The 12498-nt window shown below is 55.9% G+C and overlaps 3 protein-coding genes across 3 annotated transcripts; 2 read left to right on the forward strand and 1 right to left on the reverse strand.

The window, feature by feature from the left end:
* The first annotated feature begins 1885 nt into the window (after nt 1-1885).
* Nucleotides 1886-3664, forward strand: LOC120664953 (translation initiation factor IF-2-like). Its single transcript, XM_039944352.1, has 2 exons — nt 1886-2866; nt 2950-3664. The coding sequence occupies exons 1-2, from the start codon at nt 2039-2041 to the stop codon at nt 3346-3348; spliced, it is 1227 nt and encodes a 408-aa protein (XP_039800286.1). The 5' UTR covers nt 1886-2038; the 3' UTR covers nt 3349-3664.
* A 1514-nt stretch (nt 3665-5178) lies between these two features.
* On the forward strand, nt 5179-6055 carry LOC120664955 (lysine-rich arabinogalactan protein 19-like). Its single transcript, XM_039944354.1, has one exon. It carries the CDS (start codon nt 5265-5267, stop codon nt 5622-5624), a length of 360 nt encoding a protein of 119 aa, XP_039800288.1. The 5' UTR covers nt 5179-5264; the 3' UTR covers nt 5625-6055.
* Nucleotides 6056-7019: 964 nt separating this feature from the next.
* On the reverse strand, nt 7020-10181 carry LOC120664954. The gene is made up of 6 exons (XM_039944353.1): nt 9871-10181; nt 9588-9737; nt 9237-9495; nt 8930-9148; nt 8194-8336; nt 7020-7505 (listed from the first exon to the last, which is right to left on the reverse strand). Exons 1-6 carry the CDS (start codon nt 10126-10128, stop codon nt 7206-7208), a joined length of 1329 nt encoding a protein of 442 aa, XP_039800287.1. The 5' UTR covers nt 10129-10181; the 3' UTR covers nt 7020-7205.
* Between the last annotated feature and the right edge of the window lie 2317 nt (nt 10182-12498).

The raw sequence follows: 12498 nt of genomic DNA on the forward strand, positions 1-12498 counted from the left end.
GTCCGGCACGGCACGCAACTCCCCACAACGCCAAAACCCCCCACGGCCGGCGGCTTCCCTCCCAGCAGCGTCCAAAGCGAATCCACGGGCTCGCAACCGGAGCAACCCGACAGGTAAACCCCGCGCCGATACAATCATAAATCGGGAAAAAAACAATACGCCCCTCCGCGTCGGGCGACCGGAGGGCGCACCCTAGCCCCCCCCCCCCTCCCATCTCCTCCGCTCCCACCGTCGCGCCGCCGCCCGAGGGGCCTCCGGAAGCCCGTGAGGCGTCGAGGACGGCGGCGGCGTGTGGCCATCTCTCTGGCTCGGGGGGGGGGGGGGGGGGGCGTCGGGGCGGGCATGGCCGTCCGGCCCTCTGTGGGTGCTCGCCGGCGGCGGTGGAGCTTGGTGGCCGCGGATCCGGCGTCGTCTCGGGCGGATCCGGTGGTCGCGCGGCGGGGACGCGCGTTTGTGTGGGGGGACGCGGTGCGGGCGTCCCGCGGCGGCGGCGGCGGCGGTGGCTGCTTCGGCCGGCGCGGATGGCGCGGCCGTCGCTGCGGCCGTCGCTGCGGCTTCGGCGTTGCCTGTGGCCGGCGTGGAACAATGACGGCGGTCGGCGGAGGGGCCGGAGGCGCACAGGCGCGTCCCTGTGCAGAGACGGCGGCGGCGGCGGCGGCCTGCGAGGTGCAGGCGCGACGCCTTGTTGCCGCGGGAGGCTCTGCGTGGGGGCGCCGGCGTGGCTGGCTGCTTTGGGCCATGGTGGCCTGGAGGTGGTGCCGGCGGACATCTGTGCGCGGGCTGTGGGGACGGAGATGACATGGCTGGTGTTCTCTGGTTCTCCTCGACATCTTGACAGATTCGGCGCTGCTTCGGTGGTGGGGCTAGGCGGCTTGCGGTGTGCTCTCGTGGTGCCGTGGTGGCATTACGGGATGTGCCTGAGTCATCTCTCCGGCAATGGTGTTGCGGAGGTGTCGGGGAGCATGTTGCTGCTGCTTGTCCGTGAGTCTGCGACAGGCACGGTGATAATCCAGACGAAAGTCTTTATCGGCACTCTTGTCGTTCATCGGCACTCTTGCCGGTGGTAGTGGTGGCGGCGTCTTTGGGGCGTCGTTCTTCCCGTGAGGGCACCACTACGAGACGCCGTGTCCTGAAGCTAGAGGTTTCAGGGTGAAAACCTAGTCCAGTTTTGGACGAGCGACCCCTCACGGCTTGTGGCAGTATTTGTGGTGGTTTGGTTGGCCCGTGTGCATAGATTGAGGAGGTGCGCAAGGTCTTTGTGTTAACGGCAAGGTGTAGAGGGCCCAGAGGTGCTGGAGGTCTTGAATCGGCACGCATGACAGTGGTGATCTTGGTGACGGTTGGGTGGAAGTGGTGCTCTCAAAGCGGTTTCAGATATCTGAGTCCTTGACAGAGAGACGGTGAGTGAGGCGAGGCCCCCACGCAGAGTGGCCGGGATCAGTGTTTTTTATTGGTGCCGTGATGTGAGTCTTCTGCTATCGCAACGCTTGTGCTGGGGTTTCGGCGATCGTGGGTGTGCGGTTTGAGGGTGATAATCCCGTGGTGGAGGAGTTCAGGTGGCTGCTCAGACTTGCAGCGGGCTGCAGCTTATGGTGTGACCCAGCGTTGGTGACGACGACGCATTCTTGGCGGTTTGCTTTCAGCTTCTCTCCTAGATGGTGGTGGTGTAGTGTTGTGTGCGTTTGTTTGTGTTATGTACGATTCGGCGCGTTATGTACGAATGATGCTTCTTCTTCTTATATGACATACCTGTGCTCCTATGACATAACAGTGCTCCTGCTATTATTTAAAAAAAACCGCGCCGGGCGCCAGAGGCCCCACCAGCCAGTCAGCGACCGAAAACCGCGGCGCCACGAGGCCACGACGTGCGTGCGCTCCGCTCGCTGGCTGGACAGGCCGCAGCGGCCGGCACATGGGCGGCCTCCGCTCCAAAGCGCATCTGATTTCCCCCGGATGAGCCAGTGACACCCACTCCGCCGCTGCCGCCGCCGCTCCCCGGCCCCGGCCCGCCGAGAGATCCCCGCCGCATCGGGCGAGGATGCCTCGCCATGGCCACCACGACCCGCCCCCGCCCGCCTGTTGCTGCTGCGGATGCGGCTGCGCGGGCGCGGGCGCGGCGCCGTGCTACTACCCCGCACCCGTCCCGGCCCCGCCCAGCTCCGCCGCGTCCGACCACCTCCTCCACGCCATCGCCGCCCACCTCCTCCTCAGCTCCCCGGCGCCCGCCCAGCCTCCGCCGCAGCCCCAGGCCCAGCCGGCGGCGCCTCCTCCTCCTGCCGCGCACCACGCCACGAATCCCTATCCTTATCCCTACCCCTACCCCTACCACCAGCAGCAGGAGGCCAAAACCCACGCCTACACCCACCCTCCGGCGCCGCCGCAGCCCAACCCATCCGGCGACCACGGCCACCTCCTTCTCCACTCGCTCCTTCGTCGGGTGGCCGCGCTCGAGTCCGCCCTCCCCGGCAGCTTCGCCGCTCCTCCCCCTGCGCGGCGGCCGCCCCGCCCAAACCCTCGCCCGCGCCGTGGGGCCCGCTACCAGGAGGAGCTTGAGGGAGAGGAATCGGAATCAGAAGCGGAACCGGAATCCCCGCCGTCGCCTCCGCCGCGGGGGCGACCGCGGCGACCAGCGCGGGCGGGGCCGCCCTCCGCGGCGAGCGAGCGCGCGGCGCGGACGATCCAGGCTCACTTCCGCCGGTTCCTGGCGCGGCGCTCCCGGACGCTGCGCCAGCTCAAGGAGCTCGCCGTGCTGCGGTCCAAGGCCGCGGCGATCCGGGGGTCCCTCTCCGGGCGCCGCGGGTGCGCCGACCCCGCCGCCGTCTCCGAGGCCGCCATGGGCCTCCTCCTCCGGCTCAACGCGATCCAGGTGATGTGAGCCTCACCATGACCTCATTCGATTCGATCAGGATGCCATCGGTGTGCTGGGTTTTGAATTGGGTTTTGGATCAGGGAGGGGACCCGATGATCCGCGAGGGGAAGCGCGCCGTGAGCCGGGAGCTCACCCGGATCTTGGAGTTCGTTGACAAGGTGTTGGTCAAAGAGCACGAGCAGGTGGCCATGGGTGATGCATTGGACACTGACGAGTACCATGAAGCCTGCAAGGCTGCGTTCGTGGCAGGACGCCCGTCTACGAGCAAGAAGGTGAGTTTCTCTGGTAATGGCCAGGTTCACGAGCTCAATGGAAACACGGAGAACGGAAATGAGGTGGATGAAAGCTCAGAAAACTCGAGCTCTGCTGAGTCATATGAGGTGAAGCCTAGCAAGAGGAGTGCTAATGGTAAGCCTGGGCTTGCTGCACCAATGCCCGTGCAAATGGAGTCAAGGAGGATTGCTGATGAGAGGAGATAGCTTTCTATTCGCATCATGTATTGCCACGCTTGGGTTTATAACCCTGTGGATTGTCATCTCGTTGCTGCATTTACACTGATGTTTCATGAGGGAAGATTGGATCTCTCAAATGGTAGAGCTCTAGAACTAGGGCAGCTGTATGCTCAGATGACCTCTCCGTTAATTGCATTTTGTTGTAGGATTGTACTACTGTACTAGTATCAACTTTTGGCACTGAGAGCAAGAATTGTAGCTTGAATCATTTCGTTGAACTGAAACGTTTAGGTCCTTGAATAATCATGTTTCTTTCTGATCAACAATGCTCATTGTTATCCTGGATCGATGAATCACAGTACCACCATATTCTGATGGTGTCCTTGCTGGTTGAGAAGACAGCCCGACCCATGCTTATGGCGTGATTTTGCTGTTTCACCAGAAGTACAGCCATTGTTAATTTGTTATGTTTGATCAGTTGTCAAGGGTTCCTTTTAGTGTGCCTTAATTTTGTGCGGTTCTGTTGATTCAAATAAGACTGTTCCTGCCATGCTGAACCATACCTCATGTTTTGAACTTGTGAAGCGAATGAATAATTGTGATAATTACCATATTTGCCTACAGGATACAGCATTGGCAGAGCAGTGATTGTGAACATTGATATGCTTGAGTACTGACTGCTGCTGATTTCTGAACAAGACCGTTGTGCAGGGGTGGATCCGCACAAGAATCTGAATACTGATCGCTGAACGTGTCCACTGTCCAGTCTAGATCCGCGAAGAAAAATGACAAGTTCTATGTAACAGGGCTCAAGAAAAATACCTGCTGAAAAGTTTCTAAACAACTCATCTTTTACAGTCTTATCAGTTAATCATTGACAGTACCAGTATGCAACCCAGATGAACAACTGATCGGTGTGATTTTTCCTTGTTGCACCACGTTTGCACTATGAAACTGTGAAGTTGATACTTCTTTCTTTCTTTTCCCCATAAGCTGGTGTTTTTTTTGAAACAGAGCTGGTGTTTGTTAGATTTCGTGAATTTACATAAAATACAGAAGTAACCACCAAATCGAATTCTTTATATTATGGGTAGTTGTGGTCAACAACGCCATTTACAAACTGAAATATCTAGTTATTGCCTTTTCAGTTTTTCTTGAGGGTTTGCTCAAATACTCCAATAAAGAACAATTACGAGTGTTAAAAGCAAGGTATTTTTTCTTTCAAATGGTGGCAAATCTATACTACTAGAAGGGAACAAAATTGGTTGCTTATGTTTGGTGCTCACAAATACTGGCTTGATTTACGGGCTAGTATACTCGTCTGCAGCTATTTTTTCTCACCTACTAAGCCTGAAATTGGAGAAATTCTGCCTACAATGGATTTTTTTTAGTTTTAACCTGTTTTTAATAGAGGCATGAGTATTTAATAGAGGGGAAAATTGGAGCGCAGGACGTGGCGAGGATCCAGCGTGGGAGTGCACGCGCCCGGGATTCACCCCAATTTTCTTCCGAACATCGAGCGCGCACAGCTGAAAAAGAAGGTGAGGAGGTGGTGGAACTTGACATCGCGGCCGTCCAGTTGAGTTCCTAGGGTGACGGCGACGTCTGAGAAAACGCCTGAAATCAGGCGTCTGTTTAGCATTCGTAATTTTTTTTACATTCTTTTCCGTTGTTTTTTCACTTTCTGCAGCTTTTCATGCGCCTCATGCCGCAGCTTTTAAGCCCACCGCCCTCCTAATTTCGCACCCACGTCCCTCTCCCTCGTCCGCCTCCCCTCCCAAATTTCCAATCCCCCTCCTCTCCCTCGCGCCTCCTCGTCGAGTTGTGGCCTCCTCCCCTGCTCGCCACCCCCCCCCCCCCGCCCCCCGCCCCCGTCCTCCCCAGGAACCTCAAGAAGCGGGCGGGCGGGCCTCCCGATCGGACAGGCGCGCGCGGCCGCAGCCATGGGGCCGTCGTGGTGCCGGGGCCTTCGCCTCCTCTTCGTGGCGTCCCTGCTCGTCCTCTCCGTTGCCGCGTTGCACCCGCCGCCGCCGCCGCCGCCGCCCGAGCCGGCCGCGGCCAACGCGCTGCTCGCCCGCATGTGCGACCCACGCAGCGCGCGCCCGGCGCCGGCCTCCTGGTGCCACGGCCTGCACCTCAGGCGCCGCGCCGGGTCCGCGGGGCATCATCGCCGCCACCACCACCACCGGCCCGAGCCGGCGCCGCTCCCACCGCCCGGACGCGGCGGCGGGGAGGAGATCGACGCGCGCTACGGCGTCGCCAAGCGGCTCGTGCCGACGGGGCCCAACCCGCTGCACAACTGATGAGACGCGTGCCGCGCCGCGCCGCGCCACAGCGACGACGACGCGGCGCGGTCGGTTCGTGGTTTCTTGGACGCCAAGTCCCTGGCGCGTCAGGAGCAGGCAGCGCCATGCGGTCGCCGCCCGTCGGCCTCTCTTGTTCCTGCTTTCCGGCCCGGCGGAAAGGACTTACAATGGAGGCCCGATCGACGCCGGCGCCCGCATGACAATAACAGAGATACTGTTACTGGATAGATAGGTGGAGGGTGTGCCATGCATGTATAGGCTAGTTCGTCGTCGTCTTCCCGATTCTTGACTTCTTGGCTCTTGCCGCTGCTCTGTTTCTTGCTGGGTTCCCCTCCCCTTGTAGCTGTAGCCTTCTTGGCTTCCATTGTTCACCAGAAAACTGGAGGTGTTTTCCTCCCCGCGGTGACGTCCGCAGAATTTGTCGTCTCGCTCGCCAGTCGCCATCTCCTGTTCGGCCCTCGCCGGGGCGCGCCGCCCGTCTCCGACGAAACGAGTGCCCCAACGCGCCATCTTTTTTTAGCTTCGCGTCGCCGCTTACCTGAACCCGGAGGCGACAGGTGGGATGAGGTCACGCGCGTTACTCCGCCCCCGTGGTCCGCGTCGGCCGTCGGCATCGCCGCCGCGACGCAACGCCTCCGAACAGTTAATGCGCCCTGGTTCTTCCTGTGACTGCAAAAGGAGGGAAGGGGCGCAGGGGTTTAATGGCGCCCCACGGCTTCGCCTTCCTCCGCATTGATTTCGTGGCGTCGACGGGCGGACGCGACGCGCCTTCGTGCTCGCGGTCGCGGTAAAAAAAGCGCACGGCCACGGCGTGGTAAACTCCACGACTTCCGGTCGGGGTGCCGTCGTAACGAACTTAACTGCCGTGGCAGCCTGACCGCTGCGTCAGTACTAAGCTCTGACGACGAGTCGAACTGACAGTGACAGGGGCTGACAGCCCTGCAGCGTCTCCCCCTCGCTGACGAGACGATCTCCCGTCCTGGTCCCCCGGCGCGCGCTGCCCACGCACACGGCCGCGGTGAATCGGTTGGGCGGCGCGGCGAGCGGCAAAGCGGGCGTGCGGCGGCGCCGCGCGAGCCGTAGACCGGATCTCGGCGACGATGCTTCGAGCCTTGGACGTGTGAACTGCAAGCTTGTGATGAGTTCGACGCTCTCACGCGTGAAAGAAGCCTTGGCGTACCGCGTGCGCTTGCTCATGGCGGCAGACCTGCAGCATTAACTGAAACAGAGTTGGATCGGATCAAGTGGTGACTCCTTGCCGATCGCCCGTGGGTAGACAGTAGTGCCCCAATCTTGCGCATTCTGTAGCCTGAATTATGAGCAGCACCGAATTCGCCACCCGTGTTCAAACATGGCAAAACATCGCTCTGCTACAGTCTGGCAAAATGCATATGCAGTAAAATCTGGCTTTTCTATTGAAGGCAAGAAGATACATGTACTCTTTCCTATGTCATAGCCTAAAATGGACCAGTTTTTGTCCACTAACTACGTACAGATTTGACAGTGTAACCCGTGCTCCAAGCATGAGCAACTATGTTTCCTTACAAAACTATGCACAATCCACCAGCTGTCTCCGCATCACCTCTTCCTTCCGGAGACGGTCTTCTTGACAGCACCAACCGAAACCAAGAACTCGTCCAGCGACGAAAGCGTCTTCATGTCGTCAGGAGGGAAGTAGCTGGCCGCCTTCCCCATGAACGAGGCAAATAGCAGGGAGAGGCCAGGCACCGGGGCAGGGCGATCAGGGAGCAGCTCATCAAGGAAGGCGAAGGCGGCCAGGAAGTCTGATCGGCTCGCGTTGATTGGGGCCAAAAAATGGCAAGGGATTATCCGTCGGAATGGCCAGTCGGCAGTGATCCTGTCGACCCAATCCCTCACCTGTGGATCGTGGCAAATGACCTTCATTAGCTTGAATAGTTGAATGGCTACTATTATGCAGTGCTAGCTTGTAGTGTTGACTTCGCCTTATCTAGGGTTGGATGCAAATGCTGGAGAATAAGTGAACTAGCACCAAACATATACGATTGTGTTCTAAATTTGAGTGTAGATTGATGTACAACTTTAGAAACCTCAGAAAGATTACTGGTAAGATGAGATCATTACACAAGTATCTGGAACATTCAGTTCTGAGAATACCACATGGAAAAGAATGCCTATATTTCAAATGCTAACTATAATCTGAAGAAGATATAAGTTACTAACCAGTTACTGAAAAGATGAATGCTGCTGCGTGCTGACGGTTTGTGTCAGTGAGCACATAATAACAGCTAACAAGTTGACGATTTGACAACTAATTTGCTAATAGACAATGCCTACTGAAAGACAGTGAAATCATAATTTGTCTATGATCCTTTTCTTTTTCTTGAACACGTTTCTGATCCCTAGGACCTGTGATATTTCAGGTGCAAATGGCCTATTTGGTGCAAAGATGCAAACATTAAACGCTGGTATTGTGAGGGATAAATGGTTTAGAAACCATAAGCACAAGAGCGACCTCAAGTAACTCACTAAGGTATCAACAGTGATGTGTGATACTAGGTTTCCAATTGCCACAAGAAACTTATACCTTCTCTGGAACTTTGCTGAAAACGAGTGTCTTGACAATTGGTGAGACGATCAATTTTTGTGACATTTGAGCAAAACTTGCATTTGGCTCAAGAAGATTTGAGGGGCCAAGAAACAGTATTTGAAGCACCATCCTTTCCCATCCTGTTGTATAATGAATAAAGATTGTATCAGTATTTTTGATGTGGTACATGACTTTTTACTATTCAGCATTCCATTATGCTGTTCTTGTTTTCCACAAAATATTGACCTTTGACAAGAAAATAAATATGTAAAAACATTTATTTCTGTTGTCTAGAATCTTGAATCGACACATAGAAAATATTGCATAATCACTAGTCTAACCAGCTGGAACATGGTTACACCAAAACGTCAGAGAGAATGAAGTTACCAAGGGAGGTCCAAAAAAAAATTGTTGTAAAGCTCTTAATCAGTGACATAAAAAACATCATTTGCAAATTAGGCCTGTCTACAGGGTAATTTCTTTTGATAATATCGATCAACCAGTTGAATTATGTGAACATCATCTGTTCCTAGTATGTAAGCTACAATATGGGACGACTTAGCAGATGATGACCAAAAATAGTCCGAAAGGGATGTGATACTACTAGACTCTAGATTACATTTGGTTAAAATATGAGAATTACGTTTCACTAATTTCATCTGTCTTGTTTTCTTGTGTATCAATGTAGTGACAAACTGACAAGTGCAAAGTAAGGTTTGACTGTCCTAGTTACCTTTCTGACGATTCAGTGTATTGTCCACAACTGGTTCATCTGGAACCTCTTTCCCTTTGCTCAATAACTTTACTGCCAATCCGTTCTTGGCAGAAGCTAACAAAGATTCTTTGCTGATACACTCCGGAGGCTGCCGCGGAACAAAGATGACAGCATCCGTCACCAGCAATGTCTTTGAAGGCTTATGGTAGAAAGCCACCTCCACGTATGGCCCAATCCCTGAAAGAAATCGATATATTCGGACTTTCAGACAGAAATGCACACAGCATGGAACGAAAACAACGCTGAACATTTGCAGGGTCAATACCAACTTCCGGCGAGCTGAGCACCTTCTGCTCGATCTCGGCGGCCCACGGGGTGGCGTCGTCCTCGTCCTTGAGGGGCTTGGCCCGGAAGATGCCGAAGAACTCTAGCGGCAGGTTGATCGGCCAGCTCCACTGCCTGGGCGCCACCCATATCTGCGCCTTGGGGAACTTCCTGGAGAAGGGCCCGACGAAGATCTTGTGCTCGTACGCGAAGGTCGGCAGCACGATGTGCTCCACCGGCGCGCCCAACTCCTTGAGCAGCTGCAACCCAATCGCGACCACGTTAGCGGCGTGCCAGGGGGGAAGGGAACTCACCGCACCGGGCTGGCAGGTAGGTAGCGTAGCGGGCGTACCTGGATGCACTCCTTGGTCGGCGCGATGGGCGCGTGCACCCAGAGCCCGCCGGACTTGAGCCTGATGACGGTCATGCGGGTGTTGGTGGAGACGCTGCTGAAGCCCAGCGCCTGCTCCTGCTCGAACAGCCATATGCTGCCCTTCACCGCCTGACCCACCCCAACGGCCGGCGCGCACCAACGAAGTAAATGGTGAGGGAACTCGGCGGCGTCCGGTCGTCGTCACGGAGGGAGAAGAAAAAAAGGGCTCTGGGCTGCCTACGGGCGAGAGACGAGAGGTTACCTCGGTGCGGATGGTGCGGCGGTTGAGGAAGGGCCCGAGCGGGAAGGGGAACCCGGTGAAGTTGAAGTAGAACCGCTCGCCGCCGCGGGCCTCCGCCTCCGCCTCCGGCCCGGCCGAGGCCGACACGGCGAGCCGCGGCCTCAAGCGGGCGCGGAGGGGCGGGGCGTTGACGTGGTCGGGCGCGCCGCCGAGAGCCCGGCGCGGCGCCAGGCGGAGCGGCCGCGGGGTGGGGCTGGAGGCCACGGCTGCGGCTGCCATTGCTGCTGTTCTCGGTTCCGAAGCCTGCGGCTGGGGGGAGCTCTCGGGGCCCCGGCGGTTACAGCGCGCTGGATTTGCAGGCGGTCCGAGCTGATGGCTGGATGGGGCGACACGCGGAGGCGGCGGGTGGCTGGGAGGCGCTGGTGGCCACCCGCCGTGGACCGTGGAGTCGAGACGAGCGCGCCGCAACGGATGGTTCCCTGGAATCTGGCGGGGAGCTCTCGCTCGCTCGGGTTTCTAGCGCCGTCTCGGACTCTCGGTCGGATACTCGGATGCGCCCTGGCCGTGCTCGTGGTCGCGACTCGTGACCAGGGTTCACAAAACCGATCAAATCGGTCCGGGCCGGTTCCGGTTTGGGTCGGTATCAAACCGGCCTAAATTTAAAATTTAAATTTGAATTCAAAAAAATAAAAAATTTCTGAAAATACTTCAAGATGCGACGAATCTAATGGTGTCAAATATTCTCAAAAATTTGTTCATTTAGTATAGTTTGCCGGGATTTGAAGTTAAACAAAAAAAATATTACTAGTCAAACCGACCGGTATACCCATACGAACCATTTGCACAGAGGATTTTAAATTCAAATTTAACTTCGACCGGTTTGGACCGGTTTCCGGCCAAACCGGTTCGGTATACCGGTACCGGACCCCGCCGGTTTGGCCGGACCGGTCGGTAACGTAAACCCTGCTCGTGACGCGACCGAAGGCTTGTTTGTTCGGGGCTAGCTAGTTTGTAATTTTTTATTTTCCGACGGTTTTTTTCTTTTTAGTAACTTTTTGTAATTTTTTAAAGAAAAAAATTGAGGAAACAAAAAAAATTGCCGAGAAAAATTTGGAAGAAAAAATTTCAAGAAACAAACAAAAAAATTGACAAGAAAATTATTACATTCAAAACATAAAAGCTTTGACAAAAAAATTTTTGCATCCAAACAAAAAGAAAAAGGCTCGAATAAAAAAAAATTCATCCAAACTCAAAGAAAATCAGAAAAATATGTAGAAAAAATTTGCAAAAAAAATCACTTACCTGCGCGCGGCCCGCCGCTCCCCTGCGGAAACGGCGCCGCGGGGCCAGGGAGGCGGCGCGCGGCCGCACAACCCAGTGCGCGGCGGCGGCGGGGAGGCGCGGCGGCCTAGGGAGGCGGCGGCGGCGGGGGTACGACGGCTTCAAGGTGTTGGCGCAGAACTAGGGACAACACACGAAAATGCTTGAATGCGCAGCGAGCGACGACACGATGCAACGCCGATGCTCAGACCGGTCGGGTATACCAGTCAGACCGGTTGTTGCCGGGCAGGCCGGCGGCGAAACCAACGAACGTCGCCCGGGAAGGACCCGTCGGGGCAGGCGCACGCAGGGTAGTTCTAGGGTCGGCAGGCCACCTAGAACGCCCTCAATCGACGTAGAGACGAAGGAGGAACAGCAGATAATAGATGGGAAAAAGTTAGGGCAAAAAAAAAGTAAAAAGATAAAAGTTGTATTGATTTGATCGATTGGATATCCTAATCGGCCGTGACCCTTTATATTTATAGGGTGGGGTGGACTTATCCCGCAAGAAATCTAAATCTACAAAGAGTTCTAGTTGTACTCGGATTCCAGGTGACCCACCGGTCTGACCGGTCGGTGTTGCCAGACCGGCTACATGGTCCAGACCGGTCAGACCGCTCTCAAGCACCGGTCAGACCGGTCTGTTCGACCAGTGCCAATTTTGATCGTCAACACAGGGGAGCGGCGACCCCAGGGGGAGCGGCGACCCCAGGGAGCGCGGCGGGCGCCGCAAATAAACTCAGCTCGGCTGCGGCGGGGATGCGCGGCGACCTAGGGAGGCGGCGGTGGGGAGCGCGCGGTGGCTACAGGGAGGCGCCGAGGGGGCTGGTGGTGCCGCTCGATCCGCAGCATGGGAGCCCCTGCCGCATCTCCCACATCGCCAAACGGGGAAAAAGAAGAAAAGAGTGGGGAAAAGAGAAGATAAGGAGCGGGTGGGTCGGATCGATCATGACTTGCAAAAGTTACGGGCGAGTGTAAACTCAACATCGGGATTTGTTCGCGGGCTTTGCCGATTCGAGTCTGAAAGGATCGATGGACCAAGAGGGGGGGTGAATTGGGCCTTTTTCAATTTCTAAAACACAATTAAGCAACCTTAACCTATGCAATGCTAGTAAGGCACCAATTCACCAACCGGATAACTAAGCTATCTACACAAGCTATGAGAGATAAAACGAGAAGTAAAGCCTAGCAAGGTAGAGCTAAGTTATGATCTCTAAGTCAAGCACATGAATAAATTGCATGAAAGAAAATGCTTGAATAAAGAGAGTGGACAAGAGACGACCGGATTTTTTCCCGTGGTATCGATGTGTTGGCACACACCCCTAATCC

This window comes from Panicum virgatum, chromosome 3N, assembly GCF_016808335.1.
Source record: "Panicum virgatum strain AP13 chromosome 3N, P.virgatum_v5, whole genome shotgun sequence".
Lineage (NCBI taxonomy): Eukaryota > Viridiplantae > Streptophyta > Magnoliopsida > Poales > Poaceae > Panicum > Panicum virgatum.